General features: G+C 39.9%; 1 protein-coding gene across 6 annotated transcripts in view; it reads left to right on the forward strand.

The window, feature by feature from the left end:
- Positions 1 to 23,738, forward strand: part of PRIMPOL (primase and DNA directed polymerase) — a 46,219-nt gene that overhangs the window by 8,758 nt on the left and 13,723 nt on the right. For 2 of the 6 annotated variants that reach the window (XM_077815532.1, XM_077815533.1), the window contains exons 4-14: positions 7,582 to 7,673; positions 8,475 to 8,616; positions 10,273 to 10,420; positions 14,192 to 14,485; positions 16,664 to 16,826; positions 18,265 to 18,362; positions 19,206 to 19,292; positions 19,388 to 19,496; positions 20,580 to 20,662; positions 20,749 to 20,795; positions 22,239 to 23,680. In XM_077815532.1, the coding sequence (XP_077671658.1) occupies positions 7,582 to 7,673; positions 8,475 to 8,616; positions 10,273 to 10,420; positions 14,192 to 14,485; positions 16,664 to 16,826; positions 18,265 to 18,362; positions 19,206 to 19,292; positions 19,388 to 19,496; positions 20,580 to 20,662; positions 20,749 to 20,795; positions 22,239 to 22,553 (1,578 nt within the window). In that variant the 3' untranslated portion in view covers positions 22,554 to 23,680. Of the gene's footprint in view, positions 1 to 7,581; positions 7,674 to 8,474; positions 8,617 to 10,272; positions 10,421 to 14,191; positions 14,486 to 16,663; positions 16,827 to 18,264; positions 18,363 to 19,205; positions 19,293 to 19,387; positions 19,497 to 20,579; positions 20,663 to 20,748; positions 20,796 to 22,238; positions 23,681 to 23,738 lie in introns of those variants that run through there. The other 4 variants (XR_013345958.1, XM_077815535.1, XM_077815536.1 and 1 more) reach the window with 4 other exon arrangements.

Here is a 23,738-nt window from a genome sequence, read left to right on the forward strand (position 1 = left end):
GCTCACTTCATTGGATGCATTCAATGGTAAGAGGTAGCAGAAGAATGGGAAAGGGCTAAAAATCAAGTAGGAAGGAAGGAGAGAGAAGAGGACAGAGAATGACGAAGGAAGAGGGAAAAACAGAGAAGTTAAGATCTAAAAGAGGTAGAGATGAATGAAAAGAAAAGCAAAAATATATCCCACAAGAGACAGGCAACCGCTCAGGCACCAAGAAGTGAAAGAGAAGAACCAGGTCACCTGAAATGAACCCTGAGCCTAAGGTATAACTGTTTTTGAATGGACGAGCTAGTTATTTATTTGTAATTACCTACATTTCATATTGTGGAATGTGCAATTTCCTTCTGCCATTTCAGCTATCCCAATAACTCTGCAGGTCTGACCTAGTTCTGTATATTACACTAACGTTTAATGCCTGTCAACAATACCCAGTAAAAGAACCCAGTGGTGTTGAAAGAATTTGCAACGCTCTGTGCCCAATTCTTGTTGCTCCATAGAGCAACACAGTCATCTCCTCACCTTAGACAAAGAAATGATGCCATGTTGTGGTAGGAGGCATGAGGGCACATGTAGGCTCTTGAGGAGCCCTAACAGGTCTGGGGAAGAGGGGATAAGGAATGTTGTGATTCAAACAGGTATCCTTGCCACATGGCGGTTGTAAGTAAGAAACTGTAGATCATTAACTTGCTTAAAATCAGCAAGGGGAAGAAAGGCAGAAAGAAACCAAAGTTCATTATATTTAAAAATAGGGATTTTATATTGAAGTATCTTATTAGGTGAATTACTTTGACTTAGAAAGTCAAGGTAACAAAATTCAGGTAATATTTATATCTGTCCTTCTAAAGACCAAGGGAGAGAGTGTCAAAAACACAAATGGCAGTTATATGAAAATCTCCACCCACCCAGTTTTATAGCATGAGAAGTCCTGGCTTGATCTGAAGTCTGGGGGCACGTCTTCAGGAGCAATGTTACAGCGCTAATGTTACAGCGCTGCCGTGGCAGCACTTTAACGTGGCTCGTGTAGTTGTGGCATAGTGCTGGGAGGGAACTCTCCCAGTGCTATAAAAAAACCCACCACCACAAGGTCAGTAGCTACCAGGGCTGGGAGCGTAGCTTCCAGCGCTGGTGCACTGTCAACGCTAGCACTTTACAGCGCTGAAACTTGCAGTGCTTGCGGAGGGGGGTGTTTTTTCACACCCCTGAGTGAGGAAGTTGCAGCTCTGTAAAGTGCCAGTGTAGACAAGCCCTAAGACCTTGTCTAGATGAGAAAATTGTAGCCAAATCAGTTTAGAAACTGATTAAACTGTTTAGCTAAAGCAATTTAATTAGCTTCACACTGATTTAGTTAAACTGTTCCAATTTTCTCATCTAGACAAGGTCTAATGTAGGCCCCTGGCTCCACCACACCCATGATTTCAGCCAGTCAGTCCTCTTCACCTTTACATGCTGTATTTTTTTCTAATACTTTTTCCTTTTAAAAAGTGTCAATTATGAAAAACAATTTTCCACTTCAGTTTTCCCTACAGAGGAGTAAGTAAGGGGCCACACTAATCCTGAGTGTCCAGGAAAACACAGACAACAAATTGGAACAAAAAATACTAAACCAACAAACTAATATTTGGGAGTTTCCCATTCATTTAACTGGGAAGCTACAATGATGACCCAGTCATATGATAGTCTGCGGTGATATAAATAGCAGCCCTCACACGATCCAAAATGATGTCTACCAGGAAGTACTGTTGGCTTCTTCTGGGTCCAGAGGAAACCCAGAATGGTGTGTTTAATAACAAATACATAAAAAATTACTGCTCTGAAGTCAGGGTGCTTGGTCTCCTTCGTGCCTGGAAGGAAAGAGCCAGCTCTGTGTTACACATCCCACAACTGCATTTTTCTTGTCTCTCTTTCCCCTGGCGGCTTTATAGATGGTTTCAGTGAGGGTCACTCTCCAGTCTTAAGTGGTGCACTGCTCCATCACAGTTCTTCTCAGTGTCTTAAAAATAAATGACTGTTTTATGAGAAAGATCATAAATTTACCTATTTCAGTTAGGGCTTGTCTACACTGGCAAGTTTCTGCGCAGTAAAGCAGCTTTTTGTGCTCAAACTGCAGACGTGTACACACTGCCAAGCCACTTTGCGCTGAAACTCCTCAGTTACAGCGCTGCAAAAAACCCACGTTGACGAGAGTCATAAGGCTATTTGTGCAGAGGCTCCAGCGCTCTATTGCCAGTGTAGACGGTTGATTACTTTCTTTGCTGTAATTGGCCTCCAGAACTGTCCCATAATGCCTCAAGTGACCATTCTGCTCATTGTTTTGAACTCGGCTGCCCTGGAGACGTGCGCCCCTCCCCTTTCAAAGCACCGTTTCTGACAGCCCTTGCAGGCTGTGCTGATCTGCTCCAGGACACAAGGCAAATCATTAATGTGGAATGCTCCTGCTGTTAAACACAAAGGCAGGTGTGTGTGTGTGTGAGAGAGAGAGAGATTGCTGTGCAGAGAGCCTAGGGAGGGAGACGAGGGCTGATGTCAGGGTTTCCCCTTTCCCCGCCTCAGTGCCTGTTGCTTCCTGCCGCAGTCTGAACTTGTAAGACAGCATGCTGACAAACTCTCTGTCCCACAAAACACACTCTCTCCCCCTCTCCATTCACACACACTTCCCCTCCCCCCTTCAGTTGAAAAGCAGCTTGCAATGTCCTAGGATGCCCATGGAACAATGGGATTGGGAAACCTGCATCATGTGACGCTGTGCCTGCCCCATGGGGTATCATCCCAAAGCATCCTGCAGCCAGTTGCACAGTGGAATAGCTACCACAATGCACTGCTGTCTTTGCCGTTGTAAGAGCTGCTAATGTAGATGCGCTCCAGCATCTCAATGAGCACAGTGTGGACACGCAACAGCAGTTTAATTCCAGCGTTTTAATAAAAGTGGCATAACTTGTGGCGCAAAAACTTGCCAGTGTAGACATACCTTTAGTCACTGGTTTGATTTATTCAAACATTTCATAAATGTACTCCTTTAATGAAACTAACCTTTTTCTGGTATTGAAACATATTACTGTACCTAAACAATTGTATTAACATCAGTTTGAGTCAGTAAACTTGTCAAACATATAAACTGTCATTAAAGGGACAGCATCAACTTGATGGCTACTCAATTAAAAAAAAGTAGGAGTGGTGTGATGGCGTGTTTACCCCACACAGGTTAACCAGCCTGGGTGCACCTGGAGGGCGAGTCAAGACTAATTAGAAATAAAGCCCGAGGGGGCGGGAGAGGAGAGTTTGTCTCTATAAAGAGCTGTGTGAAGTCAGTTGGGGAGGAGAGAAAGTGGGAAGTGTCATCTCTCTGGGAAGAAACCTGAAAAGAAGGTCGAGACAGGAGAAAGGCTTCTCTAGGAGGCTGGAAGCCTCCTGAACAAAGGCCCTGATGGGCTGAAGCCCACTAGAAACCCTGAATAAGGGGAGGAATGTGCAGCCCCTAGATTGGAGGATTGATTGAACCAGGGAGGAGGAGAGGAGGAGGAGCAGCAGCAGCAACAACAGAGGCACGCCTGCCTGCTGAGCCCAGCTGGGCTGAAGATTTTCTTTGAATACATTTACTTGTTGGACTTTTGATAAAGTAAAGTGGTAAAGTGGTCTGGCCAGAAGGCCACAATTCTATGTCTGGCCACAAGGGGGCATGTTAGGTTTGGCAAGGTTGCCACATGTAGGGGCTTGTTTAGGATCTGCAGAGTACCCCTCTGAAAAAGGAGGAATAAAAGAGAAGCTACAAAATGGAGGAAGTAGTCAGCCTATTAGCAGCGCAGCAGGATCATACTCAGGTTGTCCTCCTGCAAGGACATCCGGCAGCTGCAGTAGAAGTGTTTCCTGAAGTGCCTGGAAAAATGGACCTCAGCAGTTGATCGGCTTCTAGGTGAGAAGACCCCAGCAATCCAGTCCTAGGATTGGCAAAGCTGGGGTCAGACAACAACCTAGACGCTTTTTTGTGTACTTTTGAATAGGTGGCTAGGACATCAGGATAGGCAGAATCATCCTGCGTGGCCCAGATAGCCCTGTTTCAGTTCAGGGAAGCTCATGTAGCATACAGGGCCCCCACCAAAGAGCAGTCAAAATCATATCCTGTGGAGAAGCTGAATGATACCTGAAGCCTATCGTCACTGCATTAGAATGGAACCATTTCCTCAAGAAGCATGGCCTAGGGTGATTGCTCAGCAGCTCCAAGACCTGGCATGGCACTGACTGTCCAGAAGCTAGTTCTGTAGAGAGAATTATGAATCACATTGTCTTAGAATAATTGCTGCAGATTCTGCAAGCAGGGGCCCAAAGTTAGGTCTGGCAGTTTTGGCCAGTTTACACTGGTACTGCAGTGGAAAGAACAAAGGTGAATGATACCAAGCAAGCTGAGTAGTGGGCCAAAGCAAAGATCATCATCCTGAGGAAGGCTGGAAGAGGTAAAACCCCAGACTCCAAAGAGTTGGGGGGGAAACATGGGGAGGAAGAGTCCTGGGTGGTTCTAAGTTTCAGGGCCAAAATGAGGTATCAACTCCACAGTCACTTCCCTAGCCCAGTGGAAGCACTCCAGGAGGTAGCTGTGGAAACCTGGTCATATGTTTCAGATGTGGCTGACCAGGGCATGTGAGAAAAGAGTGTCCCATGTTGGAGTGGGGCATTATAACCTGGTTTGTGGTTTGGGAGGCTCTTCAAGGCAGGGTTGAACCCTACCATATGTGGTGTCTGTCAAGCTGCAGAAACAAGTGACGAAAGGTCTGGTTGTCTCAGGCTGCAGGCAGACTTTTATTGCAGAAGTGGACTTATATCTGGTAAGATGGACTGGCAGATACATATCTTGTATACACAGAGAGACCCGAATATACCCAGTGATGGTAGTGGAATTGGAGGTACAGGGTCAGGGTGGCCAAGTGAGAGTCGGAGTGATGAGGAACTGACCAGACACTGACCAGGTTTCCTGGCCTTGATGTGGCAAAACCCAAGCCAGTTAAGGAGACACTTACCCAGACCAATGATCAGGGGTGCTCAGCTCTTCTGAGCACACTGATGATTGCCTGGAGACTGCTGAGAGAACTAGAGAGGAAATTCTGAGACATCCTCATAGTCTAGAGAAACAATTACAGGAAGATAAACAGGACTTGGCAGAAGTAAATGCCTCCCAGCATTGAATTATAATGAAGGCGGCAAAGTTAGAGCAGGACTTGGTCTGGACCAAGGCAGAATTGGAGCACAAAAGCAACAGAGCCAAGAGTTCAGGCCGGAGCTAGCTACATGTCTGGTGGCAAGGAATTACACAAATAAAGGGCCTAAAGTTGTGCCGGAACAATGTACTCTGGGGACACAAACCAACCCCCTGGTAGAACCAAAGGGGTTTTGAAGATAGCGGCGTGGCAGCAGACTGAGGAAGTTCAGATGCCAACCAGCTGACTGGGGGTAGGGTGAGAAGTCAGCTGAAAAGGCCAGAGGCCCTGGCAACAGGTATATTGAAGGGAACAGAAATGGAGGAAGTGGTGACTGATACAGCAAGGCTTCAGGAAAAGCTGATGGCAGCAGAGCAGACCGTGGAAGAGGAAAAGGCAAATCTAGAGAAGGCGAAAAGGGAGTGGGAATTCCAGATAGAGCTCCTGGAAGATGATAAGCAGAGACTACACGTGGGGGGGGCGTGCAAGGTCATGTCCCTCCCTCCCCTGCTGAGATTTGATGCTTGGCTTATACTGAGCATGCTCAGTAACTGAAGCAGTTGAGGAAGGCTGCCCTCACTCTGCCACCCCGCCTCTCAGCAGGCACAGGTCATCGAGAAGAGCTCATTTGATAGCCAGTTGGCAGTCCTTCTGGCACCAGGCAGGATGTAGTCTTGAGGGGGAGGCAATGTGATGGGGTGCACCGGGGGCATGGTTCAGGACTAACTAAGGGTATGTCTACACTACCCAGTTACAGCACGGCCGCGGCAGCGCTGTGACATGGGCAGTGTGGACACGCTTTATAGCCAAAAAAGAGCTCTCCCAGCAATTAAAAAAAAACAACCCCACCCCGAACGAGCGGTGGTAGCTTTAAAGCGCTGTCTATACTGGCGCTTTTCAGTGCTTAAAACTTTTGTCGCTCAGGGGGGTGTTTTTTCACACCCCTGAACAACAAAAGTTTTAGCGCTGAAAGTGGCAGTGTAGACACAGCCTAAAAATAAAGTCCAGTTGGAGGAGAGCAGGGTTTATATCCATAAAGTGCCAGGAGAGACCAGGTGGGAAGTGCCCTCTCCCTGGGAAGCAGCTGAAAAGAAGGTGGATGGGGTAGGGGAGGACCAGACAGGGTTCTCCAGAGGCAAGCTGAAAGCCTGGCTGAGATGGGGTTCCTGGTGAGCTGGAGCCTGCCAGAAACCATTAGTTAGGGAGAAGTGTTCCAGCCTAGGACTGGGGGATTGAGCGAACGGCGGAGAAGGAGCAGCAGTCCTCAGCACAGTTGTACCTCTGCTGAGCCCAGCCGGGCTGAAGGTTTGCTTTCAATACATTTTGTTGTTGTTCTTTGGTAAAGGACTTGCTGACCCTACAAAGAGCTGAACACTAAATTGACCTGACTGCAGGGCCAAAACACTCTGATGGTTAGAGGAGGCCACAGGACAGTGTGTATGTGTAGGGGAGAGGAAACTGAGGCACAGCTTCTGCAATGTCACAATTGGCATGGCAAGTTTGCCACAAGTAGTTTCTGGCATTACATCTCTTCCTCAATCCCCCAGTTTTTGTTGCCTTTACAATCATATTTTCTTATTTTAAGACATTTTTCCTCTCCACTCTTACCGCATATCAAACCCACACAGACAGCAGGGAGAACTGACTAATGACCCTATCCTTTGGTTACTTCCATGCAGACTGATTCTCTGAGAAGCCCCACTGACTTAAATGGAGCTTGGTGCAGGGGTCTGCCTGTGCAGAGTTCACTGCAGGATCAGGATCTGACTCACTATACAGGGGAACAGTGCATATGACACCGTGCAAAGTAAAATATTTTGAGACAGGTGTTACCAACTCTTCAAATGTCATGAATTTCATTAAAGAAGTTATGACTGCCAAAGCTGTTTCCTAATTATGTTCCAGTTTGGGAGCATTTTTCTCTGTAGGGTCACCTCTGGTTTTACATATAGTATATAATTAAAAGGATGGTTTGGACATCATTTTGCTTGATTTAGGCCATATGTTGCTTCTCTCTTCAGTGGGAATCCCCTTCTCTGTACACTGTTTCTCTTCCCATTGATGTTACCATGCTGCTGATCAAAATAAGATTTTACTAGGCAAATACCACTTGAGGGTTTGATTCAGATCTCAGTTACATCAATGCAAATCCATAGTAGCTTTATTGACTTCAGTGAGCTGCTAAGAGTTACGCTGGTGTAATTTAAATAAGAAGCTGGCTCTTAATTAGCAATAAAAGGTACTTAGGCTTTTTTTTAAAAAACCTAAACCATCCTTTGATAGGTTGTTACTAATTAGAAAATAATTACTAACCTTTGATCTGAGAAATTAATTTCAAGCAAAAGATTTTGATTAGTGATGTGAAAAAGGAACAGTTAACTCTTTCTTTTAATTTAAAAAGGATGTTCATGTATTTGCTTTGGAAACGAACGCAGAAGATGGACAAAGGTATTATCTTGTGACAACATATACAGAGCTTTGGTTTTATTACAAGTGAGTATTTTGAAAAAAGTACCTCTTAGCTGCTTTAAACTTCGTCAGGGCTGGGGCTGGTATAGACCAGCTCTCAGAAAGCAGGGTACCATAACTGGCTCCCTGACATTGATCCCCTCAAATGTGCTACAGTGCTTGACCACTGAAGAGAATTGGTATCCATAGTGAACAATCATCATCATTCTGGTGCATCAGCAGATAAAATAATTACATCTTCATGAACCATTTTATATATAATTCTTAACAGTCATTTAACAGAAACATATCACATGGTCGAGTTCTGATACTGAAATGTCTAGTAAAGGTCTACAGTCAACTTAAAAAAAATTCTAAAATGTTTTCGCCATAGTGCATCTGATTATTAAGTGACAGAATTCTAAAAATCCAATTTTTGTATTTAAGCTCTTTATATTTTGCACTTCTCTCAGTTTGGATGTCAAAATTCAAAGAAGTTGGTTCCACTTTTGTGTGTAGTTTTACTTTAAGGTTCTCAGCACTAGTGGATTTATTGTTTAAAATGACTGTTTCCATTAGTTATTTTTATTCGTGAAAACATATTTGTTTGTCTTAGGTGTTTGTAAGAATTTATTTTTTTACAAAATCTAAATTTTAGGCCACATGTATATTTATGGTGTTTCTTTAGTTAGTCACAAAATTCATACTTTAAGTTGTTCAGAACATAGTAGAGCTAGTCTTTAAAACATTTCAACAAGTGTTTCACTAAAGAGGAATAAAAATCTTTATTTTTTAAAATTATTGTTCATAAACATGGGTGATGATTCTTGACTACTTTCTGTTTAGCAAAGAACAAAAAACAAGTCTCATGCATTGCTATGAAGTTATTCCTGAAAAAGCTGTTTGCAAACTGTATTTTGATTTGGAGTTCTATAAACCAGTGAATCCTGGAGCTGATGGCAAGCAGATGATTGCAAAGTTAATTGAGGTAAAACGAACAATAATTAGAATATAACATATTGTAGGTCGGTCTGTCTTATTATTGGCCTTAATGTGGATCAAAGAGAATAAAGTGAACAAATTTTCCTTATAGTTATTCTATAGCTGAAGTTATCACAAAAAAAAATGAAAATTGATTACACGTTTTTAGAGAAAATTAAAAAAGCGTGTTTAGATATTGCTAGTTAAAGCAAAGTTTTTCTGGTTTTCCTGCTTTAGAGGAACAAGAGACAAATAGTGGTTGGTATGACAGCATGTTCACCAGAGGCCTGGGACATTTTGTAATTTATCTTTCATTATATTGCCTCTGTAGAGTCTTACTGGTGGATTATGTGCCCCGATACAAGAGCCACAGAACCAAAGAAAGCAGTAAAATTGTTAGGGAGCATATAGGCATGCCCCTGAGCTCTAACAAAAGACTTCACCCTCTATTTTTCCCTCAGTTCTTCTTTTCCCGGTTGTTTCAAGTCCCTTTTTTCCCCAATGTGGTTTTTATTAAGCTTAGGCCTTTTCTGATTCTTAAATAGAGTCACTCCTTGTTAGTTACTGGTTTTACTAATTAGCACAAATGTTGTTTTCATATGGATTTGGTTGGGCTTAATGTCCTGGCCCACCATATCTCCAATGTGGTGGACAAAGAGAATAAAACGAGCTTTCAGAAATACATCTCCTTCTCTAGTAAAATATCCTGTCTCAGATAAGTACGAAGGTTTAAGAACATTCATCCTAAGAGCCTTGTGCATGCCTCTCGCTGCGAAGGAAAGAAGCCACAGACTGAATGAGGGCTTTTCTCTTGGAGCAGTCCTTAGGGGATCCACCTCTTTTGGGAGCATGAGAGTCAGTTGTGATATCTAAGGGATCCTCAAAATCAAAGAAGATTGTTGGATCCAAAAGGAGGGATCTGAGATACCAAGATCTGAAGCTTTTGGACTCGTTGGATCTAAGGTCATAACTCTGGCCCTAGATATAATGTGACTAAGGGCTTGACTACGCTGGCAATTAACAGAGCTGTAACTTTCTCGCTCAGGGGTGTGAAAAAACACCCCCCTGAGCGCAGCAAGTTGCAGCACTGTAAAGCGCCAGTGTAAACAGGGCCCCAGCTCTGGGAGCCGCGCTCCCAGCGCCGATAGCTACGCCCCTCGGGGAGGTGGGTTTTTGAGAGTGCTGGGAGAGCTCTTTCCCAGCGCTGCGCCACGACCACACAAGGCACGTTAAAGTGCTGACGCTGCAGCGCTTTAGCGTTGCCAGCGTAGACTATCCCTAAGTTGTCGTAGGTGTGGACTGTAGAGGCTTCAACGCTGGTTGTCACTGGAGCTGTAAACTGTACTTGGGAAGCAGTGTAACAGAAAAATGTATAGATGAGGTGGTATATTAGGCTTTTGGGTGAGAAACTGGAAATTTGCAACAGTCTGCTACTGGTACCATAATCATACACATATTCAATTTATAAGGTAAAATATGTGTTTGTATTTTGGTGAGACTTTAATAAATCATGAAACTTCATAGTCTAAAAAAACAGTATGTTCAAAACCAAAAATATCTTTGAAATGAATGAAGACATAAAATCTGCCCTCCTGTCACAATCTATGGGTACCTTTTAGTTATTAAAAAAACAAAAAATAGCCTACTTTTTTTTATTTTTCAGCTTTTTAGTAAAAGGCTGGAAAAACTTTATGGAGTTAAATGTTCAGCTGAAGATGTCTTGAACTTAGATTCCAGCACTGATGAAAAATTTAGCCATCACTTAATATTTCTGCTTCACAAGACAGCATTTAAGGATAATATTAATGTTGGTAAGCATATTTTCTTATTTCTAGTACATAAAAAGGAAATGTGTGGAATTTTAATATCTTACTAGTACAATCAAGCACTCAGATATTATGGTAATGGGGACCATAGGTGGAAACAAATATGTATTTCCAGTTACATATTTGTGTTTTATTGTGCTTCAACTGATTTCCTACTCATGTATTTTCTTTTGTTTTCTGTGATTAGTAGTGCAATTTCTCATCAGCCTTCTACTTCAAGGAAACAGCTACTCTCTGTGTGTGTGTCTATACTGTATTTACAGAACAAAGACATCACAAAAGCTGGTAAAAGGCTTGATGATAATTTTACAGTTGCTTACTTATTTTGTAGATTAAGGTTGTTTTTTTTTTTTTTTTTTAATTGGCTGAAGTTAAACTTTATTGGCCAGATTCTTGAGTCCAGCTGAGCTATGCTAGCCCAAGACCTTAGTGAAAGGGAAAAGGCATAGCTTAAAGCTGCCTTTGCATTAGCCTGATCTAGGGAACAGTGGGAAGCTCTTTGGTTCTTGACATAAGTTGGAATGTCTTCTAGGCTACAACATCCCTTCATGGACCATTTTGCCAACCCAGGATTGCCAAAGCACAGTGGATTCCAGCCCCATACTCTCATGCTACTTACTCTTGTGGGGCTTGGAGGAAGTAGTGTAGTCCCTCCATACCTAGCTCTGGGCTAGACAGAGAGTTTGCTATGCAAGGGGAACATTCAGCTGTCCTTCAGGGCAGCTTTCTGGCTGGTAAGTGCCCTGGAACGATACAAAGAAGCCAGACTGGAACCAAGAATCTGGCCCTAAATGCCCCTGTTGGTCCTTATCTTGCTCCCATTGAACTCACTGGGAGTTTTGCTATTGACACCAGTGGGATTACAATAAAATCCTTCATTTAGTAAGAGTAAGAAAAGCTGCCTGGGAGTGATTTGAGAGCACAAGAGAGACAGGCTCCTTGCTCTCAGGGTCAAGTGCCTGGCCCCACCCCAGCCTAGAGCAACAGTTACAGAGAAAGTCCGACTTTGCTCCTGCAGCCCTGGGCTGGAGCATGTGCTGTCACTCTGTTAGGATAGTACATACAGTCTGGTCAGCACTGGGAGCTGTGAGGGGATGGAGCATGCTCAGTGAAGGCAGAATCTTTGGCAAATTTAGCAATAAAACTGTAAGAAGTGTGTACTGAGCATGTGTGAACTGAGATTTTTTTCAGAGGTTGATAACTTGGCCAAATTTTCACAGTAACAGCAAAAGGTACATACCACCCCGGCCCAAAGGTCACACCCTGCCAAATTTCAAGTCCCTGGTCCAAACATGGGGTTGCTACAGCTTCTCAAAGAAAAGGACAACAGAATTATTTTTAATATTGCAAAACAACGTATTTTCCTCTAACCTCAGTTTCATAAGCAGTTAAATCATTTTGGCTGAAACCTCTTTCCCCCGCCCCAAAAAAGAAAGAAAGAAAAAAGAAAAACCAAGAAACCAGCTTGAGGGAGACACCTCATATGGAAAATTTCAAACCAAACAGATAAAAGGCTGGCAAAGTTATAAGCAACTGCAAACAGATTCCTACAATGGGAAGTGTTGGGCAACCTTAATGTTAAGCAGTGCTACTAGCCTCGCCCGGCATATAGCATAAGCAGTATATTGCTCATTATTTTCATTAAGACTAATAGAAACAAATAAAACCATTTCTTTTCCCTGTTCTCCCCCACCTCCCCCCCATGACTCTTCTACTGCAGCCACAAAAACAAAATGATTAAATGTGATCATTAAACTCTTCATCAGTCTAAAAGTTGGATTCTGTAACCTCTTTCTTATAAAGTTATTAAAGAATGTGTGGATCAAAAGTATTGTATTTAAAACTAATTTTAGCCTTGTGATCTAGATAGTTAAGTGTAGAATAAACTCATACTCTTTCAGTTTATTACATCAGCTGTTCCCTTTCAATAAGAGCACTTGAGCTATTACTTCCAGCCCATTGGTTAGGCTTTTCCTATCACCATTGTGAACTAAATTATTAACGCGGCTGGACATTAAATGTTTGTGTTTAAAATCAGTCATGGTTATAATAGATTTATAGGGACAGTAGGCAGAGTAAGCAGTAAATGGTTTGTTTATTGTTGTTTTGCCTTCCTAGCAGTAATAGGAAACTAAATTTGCTTGCGATACAAAGTGTCAGTTTAGTAAACAATGTTACTCTTTAACACACATTAAATATGAAACTCAGATTTAGTTAATCTCTTAATCATCTACATGTCAAAAATGGTTGATTGTCTCTTGAAGATTAGCAGCTTTATAGTTTGAGTAATTCAATTTTTAAATGTTGGGCCTAATTATCTACTGATTTTTACATAGAAAATGTCTATAAATTCAGTTTGCTTGATACAGTGATATCCAAGCATCTAAATATCAATCAGGATTTTTTGTATATGAAGAGAGAGGAAGGTCAACAGTTTAAATAAACTGTCCAATGATATTAAAGCTATAAGCAATTTTCTCTTTCTGTTTTTTTAAATCAAGTCTTTATTGTGGAATACCAGTTAATGAATAAGAGATTATTTAATCTATGATGTTTCCATTATAAATCATCACAACTCTGGGACAAACTAGAAAATGAAACTGCAGTCTTATCCTAATAAAACTGAGTATTTTATTAGAATTTTTCTGTCAAACATTCTGCAGAATAAGTAATATCCTAAAATATTAAGTGTGTTACTCTTCTACCAACCTCTAAGAAGGCTTTAAAACAAAGGGATTAAATTCACAGCCGGTTTAAGCAAGTTCAGCTCCATTGATTTCAGTGGACTTGCACTCATTCATGCGAATAAAAAACCTGTTGTGCAAGCTGTAGTGGCTGATGCTCCCTCATATGCCACAGTACTGACCTGTTGTCCAGTCCTGCACTTATGCATGTGAGTAGAACCATTCACATTACTGTAAGTGGTGTGTATAAGTGTTCACAGAATGATTCTCCAATTGGCTAAGAGAATGGAGCATCTCTTTTGCTCACTGGGAATCTGGCAATCTAATGGGAGATCCAAGTCCATAGTCAATGTCAAATCCAAAATTCTGGCTCATGCTGATCATTGGCAAAGTCATTCGTTACCAAAACCAGCACCCTGTGTGCTCTGATCATGGATGAAGTACCAGACCGTGACTCTTATCACCAGTAGTAACAGTCTTTGGGCAATAGCATGGGTGTCCTGTGCCCTGCTGTCAGGTTGGTAGAGAAGAGTATGGTCCTCCTTTGAAACCCTGCACAAGGCTGGTTTACTAGGACTTTGAACAGGTATCCAAGATTTTTTCCTCAATGTGAAACTTTGGTTAGAGAAGCTGTAGTGACATTACTACACATTTGCCATTCACAACATTTCAGTTTTTATTATTATTTTGTTTCTAGGACCAGGGCCCACTTGTTTGGTTCTGTACAAATATATAGAAACACATGGCTCCTTCCCTGAGGAGCTCACAGCCATTAAGATGGTGAAGGGTGTGAGAGAATGATACAACCAAAATATGGACAGTTCTTACATACCTGTTTTAACATGGTGAGGTGTCTTAAACAGCAGCACAAACTTCAGTTTCAACTAAAGTTCATGCCAAAACTTGGGCCTCCCATTTAGCAGTTTAAAGCATTGGTTGTGCACCAGACTTAGAAGAGAGAGAAACTCTATCCTGGTTTTTTATTTGAAAGTCTTTGCACAAAACATATTAAATGCATTTTTAACTTGTGACTAAACAGACCCTCATCCATTTCTTTTCTTATTATTTTAAGGTAATTTTGTGAAAACAGTTTTGCAACCTGCTCTTGTTTTAACTGAAAATAAAGCTGATGCTCTGATTCTAGAAGAAGGGGCGGACAGTGTTGTTTCCCAGTCTTCCAAAGCAACAGCTGAAATAGATGGTACTGTTGTAAACCTCAGTGCAGTGAAGGAGCCTCCTGGGAAATGGCAATCTAATATGCACAAAACGCTGGAAAATGGAGCACGGCAACAGAACGAAAATCCTGATCTTTCCTTTCTCGTTGTGAATGATAAGGAGGGAGGCAAGCAACTTGTCGTCGATCTGGGTAAATATAAAAATTAGTTACTGACAGAATTCTGAGCCAAATTCTGCCATTAGATGCATGCACAGAAAATGCAGCCTGCGGGAAGGAGGCATTTGCATGCACAAATTAAGTAAGAATTCAGCTCCATATTATGTGTATTTTATTCCTGTTAAGGTTGTGTACTGGAATGCAACAAAGGTTAAGTAACCAGAGATGATTTATGCTTTGGTCCCAGCACTGTTTGCACAGTGTTTTGCTTAATGTACAGTAATATAATTAAGTACTGAACATACAACAAAATGCAGGATGCAATTCAATAAAAATCAAACAAATTATCTTAAAAGTTGTATTTTAAATTTGGCCTTAAATATTGACATGCTTGTGGAACTTTTAATATTACTTGAGGTTCCATAATGTTGTTCCACAGTAAATAAAAACTCTGTCCCTTGGAGACTTCAGTTTATCTTTAGGATCTATCACCCCTTGATGATAAGGGGGACAATAGTTGCACGGGGTCATTGGTTCAGTTAAATGGCAAGTGGCTTGATCACAAAGATGGGGACTAGAGAGGCAGTCTGTTTGATAGTTGTGTATTTAAGATTTGTCACAGACTACCTAAAGCAAGGGATGGGTACTCCTTTTTAATGGTGTGTATAAGTATAAGGAATGTATGATTCCGAACATCTTCTAGAGATAATTTAAAGTTAAGGCCTAATCCATTTGAACCTATTGAATAGAAACTGCAGAATCCATAATCCAGGTAATTTTAGGAAGCAAACAAGGTGCTGCATTTTGAATGATCTAGAAAATTCATGTGAATAAAATCAAATAATGATCAACAAGAAATGCCTTGTTCAAATATATTCACAGTCAGTTGCATACATGTAGCTTGTTAATTGCCCTACCCCCAAAAAAGTGAAGATCTGTGTGTAATTCCTGTATACTGAGCAGAATTTTTTCTCTTAAAAAATACAAATCCAAAATAATTGGAAAGCACAGACAGGTCTACAATGACTTCTTTTACCACAGTTTTCGTTTTGGCTTCTGAATTGCTTTACTATGTTATCTTTCACTATGAAGCTTTGGAAGACTGGCTTATTGGTAACAATCTTGGGGTATTTTTACATATTAGTAGGTGGCTCAGCTGAGTACAGTGACACAGTAATACAGTGTTCTGGACACATCTATTTTTGTATTTGCCACAGAAAAGTTATTTTGTAACTACTCTCAGCAGTGTTCTTCCTTGAATAGCAGGTACCTAACTTCCAAGACTTAGCTTGCACTGTTATGTTGGTTCCCTAAAAAGAGAGTAACAAAGTGCTCTGCAACAGAAGAACTGTGACTGTAACTAATAACAGTAACTCCTGCAGAGACTAGTGAATAAAAAATAAGGTGGGAGGGTGCAGTTATGCGGCACACTAAGCTGATAATATGTGGGTTTGTTACTTCCGTTTTTGGTTTTAGTTCACAGTGAGCTAGAACATGGTGGGCTTACCACCCTAAATTACAAAATGATTGGTAGACGGAGACCAAGAACAAATTGGAGCAGGATATTGCAAGACAAAATTGGGATGCAATATATCAGTCATGCCAATGCTCATAGTCCTTAAACTTTCATGAGAACTAAATTCAGCTTCAGAATTAAACAATTCCCCATCCCCCCACACATACACGCAAAGTCTCGAGCAGAATTGCTCATACTTGCCAACCCATATTTGTTTTGAGATTGCGATGTGAACTGCATTTTTCTGACTACCACTCTTGTTGTTGAAGTGCAACTATGATATAGTCACACTGACACACAGAGAATAGGAAACTGATAAATTGCCAAACCATGTTTACAATGTAAAATAGTTACATGATTTTTCATGCTAGGAAAAAGAACAATTAGACTGGAGAATGATTTGCAGAGATTTTGAAATAGTACCAAATAATTAGTATTTACTTAAAATGTCTGTACAGCAGTTTTGAGTGATTGTCCTTATAGTTGAATATTATGGATAAATATATGGCTGTTTGATTCATTCTTACCCTGCTATATAACTCCTACTGTGAGAAATGAACTGGGATAAATATAAGTTTGTGTTTACTCCTTTAAATGCTTTTTTCTCAGACACCCAAATATAGTGTATAAACAATACATATGAGAGAACCTAGCCAACTGTAAATACATTATGAAACCTCTCTCTCTCCGTGCAGGAGTTTATACAAAGAATAGAAATTTCCGGCTGTATAAGTCATCAAAAGCAGGAAAGCAGACGACTTTGAAAATAGCTGAAGATAACAAGTTTGTTCCTAAACCCAAAAAGAATATTTCTGTTGAGGAGCAATATTTCCTTTCCTCTTTGGTTTGCAATGTTAGGTAACAATTTAATTACAGTGCTATGTGAAGTACTTTAAAATGTAGACTTCAGTAATATTTATAATTGCTGTAGCAGCAACCACTACTGTTGCGGGGGCTGACATTCCACTGAGACTGATGCATTCTATTCTAGGAAAGTTCAGCCATTGGTTTCAGCAGGTAAATTTTTCTGATGGTTATTCCTTGAAGCAAAGGTTTGTCAGAAATCCATTCTGCTGCACCTACCTTCAAATATGCAATAAATTCAGAGAACTTGTGCCATTTGTGATGGTTTCTGAACTGCACTCTGTGTGTGTGTATGGGGAGGGAGGTTGTGTTTTGGGGTTTGTTTGTTTGTTTTTAATTTTTGTTTGAGATGAAGAATTTGACTTGTTCAAGGTTATTCAGCTGAGAAGTGCTACATTTCTATCATTGTAAATTAGATAGGACTCTGAAATGGACCAAAATCCAAAACTGCCCTCACTGAACCATTTAAGAGAGAATAACTCCAGTCTAGACACAGAAGAAAGTGAAAAGCATTATTTTGTGTGTAAACTTTAGTGAGCAACAGCAGTTTTCCTTAGTGCTGCACAAATATATGCAACACAATTTATTATCAAAAGAGGCTGCAATCTAAGGACCTAATCCTGAAATGTACTGAGTGTTTTTTTGGGAGATGAGGCAACCAAAATTGCTAATGACTTCAGTACTCAGCACCTCACAGGATTGAGCCACAGTTGAGCTGCATTTATTATGGAGTTTTGATTGTAAATATCTTTTTAAAGATGCATATTACATTCAACATTCCTGTAAATCTTTGGTTGTCATGGGCCTCAATTAAGCACCTGTCAGGGATGGTCTAGAATGGATAATACTTAATCCTGCCTTGAGTGCAGGGGACTGGACTAGATGACCTCTCGAGGTCCCTTCCAGTTCTGAGATTCTAAGCATGTGCCTAAATACCTTGCACAATTGAGGCCTATATCCTATAGTATAATTAAAAAAAAAAAACCAAACCAGACTTCAGTGGAGTCATTCCTGAGGAAGGACAAGAAATCATCTGTTGTAGAAGTTGCCCCATATGATGGTTTGTTTTCATGCCAGAAACACAGCAAAGAAAAAACATAGTTCTTTGCAAATTATTAGTCTAAAAGGGTAAAGTGCAAGACTACTAAAAGCCATCCAAAAGTAAACAATACTTTTCAAGGACTACATATATAGCAAATAGGGCTAGAAGTAGTGCAGAGGATCCTGGGTTGGGTGAAGGTAGATCTTTCTGTCTCTGCTGTGGAAGAAGGAAACTCTGCCCTCTGCTGGAATACGTCAGAGGAAACTAAGTTAAAACAAATCCTTTATGTCTGAACAAGAAATAAAGGGGCCATAGGAATCGGAAAAGGAAGTATGGTATGTCCAGAAATCTGAGTTATGACTTACTTCTCCCACTGTCTCTCTCCATCAGGTTCTCAGAAATTGAAAGAGCCCTAACTTGTGACATCCCAGAAGGGAAGAAAAAAACGTTTAAACAAACAGACAGGAGAGTTTTCAATAGCACTTCAGGTACTTCATAACAATCTTTTGAATATGTGATTTTACTGAATAGAAAAATTTATCTTAAGTGTTTGCATCATTAATTTGCTATATGTATTACAGTGCACCTGATCTAATTATGGAATATATCTCAAATTGTACATCTGATAAACTGCATCCTCGTTGGGCTGTTGTTCTTATACATCAGTGGAAACTTTCTGCTGCAGCTTATTTAGGCAATATCCTTTAGCTGAGTCCTGCAGAGGGTATGCCCTTCATTTCCCAGGGAGACTGCCTAACTAGTTACTCATGCACTAGTAAATTGGGAGCATGCAGGAGTGTCTCTCTTTCCCTGTTCTATAGACCTTTCCAGAGTAAGTTACATGAGCAGCAACTTGGGTGTTTTATATTCAGGATGTAGAGTAAAGCTTGAAATTAATAAAGGATCAGAGTGTGCCAACCTAATTGATCCTGCATAATACCTTACTCCACGAAAGCCCCATTGAAATCAATAGGGCTATTTGTAGTGGAAACTAGTATTCAATAGAAGTCAGAATCTAGTCCACAGTGTAAAGTTTTCTTGTCCCCAGGAATACTAAGCATTGACCAATCTCCAGGAGCATGTGCTAATTGTTAATTGTAACCTGCCTTTCCCAAAAGTAGGGATCTGGCTCCAGACTTCCTGAGCAAGGGCAACTTCTTCTATAATGAAAAATGCTTTCCAAGATGTATACCACTTAGACACTGAGCCCAGTCCTGCTTTATTGATGGTAATGGGACTAGGAGTAGGTCCTTAATGGTTAGAGATTCAAGTACACTTATTTTTTTTCTGAGTTTGTATAATCTGTAATAGTAACTTTTGTTTTTAAACAGATCCCATAGAAGGATATCAATATTCACCTTATCCAGAAATTGATTGTTTTGTCCTTTCTTTAGTTAATAAAGATGATGCTCATGGAGGTAAGGACCATAACTTTTTTATTTTTTAAAGAGAGTCAGACATATATTCTCAAGATGTTATAAATTATTTTTAAAAAGGGTACTTAATTTTCCAGGGATACGACGATGGAATTATTTTTCCTTGGAAGAACTCCTTGTTTATGACATATCCAGATATCGCTGGTGTAAAAATATTGGAAGAGCCCACAAAAGTAATAATATAATGTATGTTCTTTAAGTATGTTTTATTTAATAGGCACTTTTACTTTGAAAGGCTTCAAATTAACCTTTTAATAAGGAATTTTTCATTATGCAACTAGAATATCCAGGAATGCTTTAACAGAAAACTGTTCATGGAAGGGAGAGTGTTTTTACAGCACCTAATACAACAAGATCCCAACCCTATTCTGCTATTCACTGGAAATGGAAGGAATTTTTTGAGTTTACTCTTTAGCTGAACATATGTTTATACCTATTTATGGAGTTAATTCCAATGGCAGAGGATAATGGGAGGTACTGACCTCAGTGGGGTCAGAATTTCACTCAAAATGTTTAGTTAATCTTACTTAGTAAACTGAATATTGATGAGAGAGACTTAATTTAATTTTTTAGGTTACAAATTCTAAATGTAACTTGTCATCTGATTGTCAATTTTACCCTGAAGAGAAGTTAACAGCCAGTCTCCTCTTGAGTGTGAGAATAACCAAATGTATGCTGCTTTTTTTTTAAAAGGACTCTTTCCAATTGTATCCTATTTCTAAATGTTTTTCAAAAGAATGAATATTAGATTGTTTTTAACAGCAAGAGATGTACAATATTCTATTCAACCACAGCTAAAATGGTATAGTATTACCAAATTATGTGGTAAGATTTGTCCCATACTGCAAATCCAGGTTATTCAATTCTGTTAAGTACCAGAGTTTGTACAAGTGCTTTAGTTAAACTCACTGCAAAAGTGAGGGTTTTAACTCATATTTTATAACTATCTTATACAAATCAACGTCTTTTAAGAGTCTTATTTTCCATCTTTGTTCAGACTTAATGTAGGCTGAAGATAATTGTACCTCACTTTCAACACCGTGGCTTTAAAACATACCAAAAACCTGTACATTTAAGATGCACGCTCTTAATGTAATTTCCATTGTTTTTAACATTGCATATTATATGTAATTTCAGTTGTAAATGGGCCAGAGTGCATGTACAAAGACTATTTTAGAAACAGAGGAAGGGCATGAAATCCTGGCCTGATGTGTATAATGTAGCTAATGCTGTTTAAGTGCTAGCCAACACTTGCATCTGTATTTTAAGGATCCTGGTAGATCTAAAAAAAGAAGTTTACTATCAAAAATGTTATGACCCTGTCTGCAGAGCTAAAAACTTCAAATCAGAAAGTAAGTATGTTTTCAATAAAATTACACGAAACCATTTCAGAAACATTAACTTTAAACAAAATATAAACACACTGTATTTGATTTAGGTATTCCATTACCCCCTGAGATATGCCTCCCTTTTCTTTTCAAAGAGGTATGTATTTTTTGTTCCTTTCCCTCTTCCCCATCCCCACAAGAAAAAAACAAACTGCGAAAAGACTTAATGGTAACTCAAGTGTGTTCCAAACTGTCATCTCTGGTAGCCCTTTAAAAATCTTGCCTACACTAAGGGACTGAATGATTGTGCAATCTTTACTCACTTGTGAGTTGTTCAATGGATGGCAATGGGACTCATCAACTGGAGTGACTGCATAATTGGACCCTAAATATTTCAGAATTCTCCTGCTAGTACTCCTACCACCAAGGGAAGTGCTAATATAGACTGGCCGTAGGCAAGGTTACCAATATCTCACCTAGACTAAGGCAAATCTCTTCCTTGTGCACAAGATCTTTTAATCTCTGACTATATCTACACCATCTAACTGATCAATACATGAGTGTCACCTTTAAACTTCATGGAGGATTCAAAGAATACATTCCGTTTTCTATTTTTCTGATGCTTAGGCAAATACAAGTCAGACTTCAACCAGTGTTTGCAACACACAAAATGATAGTAGCATAGTTAATACATAGCATTAGTGGTTTAATATGCTGAAACAACTGATTCACACTTTTAAATTTATTCACACGGAATTTAAATGATAGTCATGGACTTTGAAGAGTGAAGTTAATCTTCATTTAGAAAATCCTTTCATGTAGTGTAGTAAAGCAATAATGTAAATATTCAACCTTTGTAGAGAAGACCAAGCAACCCCTACCTTGAGCTGTATAAATAACAGCTTTTCAGGAGCTGGCATTACCTTTCAGCCAAACTTTTCATGGTTTATTGATCGGTGTACTGCAAGTTTATGAAGTCCTATCTGAAGCAGAACTGATTGTTGGTAAGTTACACCTATTTAGGAAAAAATTCTTAGTAAGTGAATCATCACTATTTAAAGCAGTGGTTCTTGGCCCAATCAGCACACAGCTACGGCTCATGTGACATCCGCAGGGCCATACAAGTTGTGTGTGTCTCTCCCCTAGTTCTGCTTGGAAAATATTACAATTGGGCATGTAACTTATTTAGATTGGTTGCATCCCTTCAATAATCATCATTTCTTTTTGAAACAGCACACATCCATAAAATGTGTTATCTCCCTACAGATGCAGCTAGAGCAAACTCAGTAGTGCTCTTACAGCATGATTTTCAAAAGCTTGCCAGTTACAAGGCACTGCTTTTAAGGACTAAATTTTGGTCCTACTGAAAACTGACTTTCATAAGATTAGGGTCTGGCTGTATGGTAAATGCCCACAATCCAAAAACACATAAGAAACTTGCCTGGTCAGCTGACCTACACTCTGTTCATTAGAGGCGACATTTTCAGAAGTGCTCAGCCTTAGCCTAACTCTGCTCCCATTATGAAGCCAACAAGGAGATCTAGCCCCCAGAAGTAATGAACACTTACATGTTGAATAAGTAATATTTGTTTTTTTAAAGGAAGAATATGTACTTTTTATGGATGAGAGTGGGAACATAGAAGAAAAACCTAACCTTACAGACTTCTCAGAAAGCACATCATTAAGGATACATCAAGAAAATAAGAAGTCTCCTGACAAGCTCTGTTCAAATACAGAATGGGAAAATGTGACTGATGATGTGTGTTTTCTGGAAGCTATCGAAGATGCTGAACTTGCAGAAGTTGCAGACAACAGTCTGACCACGTGGAACTGTGACCTGGAAGAAATACCTGATGAGCTTCTCATAGAGGTTTTAAGAAAACAGGAAGTTTGTGGTAACAAGACATACAACTAGCTATCAACTAAGGGTAGCTGTTTATAAAATGTGCTAACTCAACTATATCTTAATGTATCTAAAGCCAAAAGTTTCAGAAGTTCCGTTTACACTGCCAAAAGAAACCGATAGAACCATGCCAGCATCCTCTTTATAAGAAAGTGCATAGTAAACTTGCCATTAGCTATGTTTTTGTACATTGGGTTTATGTGTTAATGACATTTTATATGGTTTAATAGGATACAGCCTAATTTCTGGTTTAAGTTCCAGCTTAGTCAGTGGTGGTTCTGCCACCTGCAGCAGTGCATATGGCACAAAAGCCACCCTCTCTCTTTACAGAGGCCAAGGACTGAATAGCTGCAGAAACTGAACTATCCTCTCACCCCTAGAAGTAGCTGCTCCTGGACAGGAAAGAAGCACCCTGGAAGACCCAGGTAGATCAGCTTACCCTAGTGGTACCTGTGTTGTGCATGTTCTAAAGCTAGATACAGGCGATCAATCTGGTACTTCTCAGGAGCACTAAATTCAAAATGTAAAAAAAATGCTAAATAGACAGTGTCAACACACTCAAAAAGCTTTATGGACAATGATTCAGGTAAAATTAACTTACCAAGGGATGGAATGTGGTTAGAACATGTTTCTTCCCATATGTCCAAATGTTTAGGATGTTGCCTACAGCCTGTACTGTACTTCATTACTTTACAAAGGGCAAGCAGGATTTCTTACCTATATGTGGGCCTGCCAAAAGGTAAATCCATACTTTAGATAAAAACTTTTGAGGATTTGTCTACCTTTCATTATGCTCACCACCTTCTGTACGACTTGTTATAACTAAGCTGTTTTTAAAAATCCACATACTAGTTTTAGAAATATTTTATCCATTATGCATATAATGGTGGAACAATTTAGACATGTCTCAGGCTTGTAACAGGCAACTTACAAATTATCTTTATGCTACTTTAGGATGAGCAACAACAGGTTTTTCAGTATATATAAGTTGTAAAGAAAATGTCTACTCTTGTCACATTAGTATTTCCAAATGATTACTCTGGTAATCCAATAATAAAATCCTATTAATTTTAAAGCACTAGATTTATCACTGATTCATTGAGATCATTAATGGTTTGTCATACTACCTCTACTCCAGGCTGCCGCACACAAACTTATTATACATCAAAGTGAAAAACCACATGTTCCCTTCACAAT

Source organism: Eretmochelys imbricata, chromosome 4 (assembly GCF_965152235.1).
Source record: "Eretmochelys imbricata isolate rEreImb1 chromosome 4, rEreImb1.hap1, whole genome shotgun sequence".
NCBI classification, from domain to species: Eukaryota; Metazoa; Chordata; order Testudines; family Cheloniidae; genus Eretmochelys; species Eretmochelys imbricata.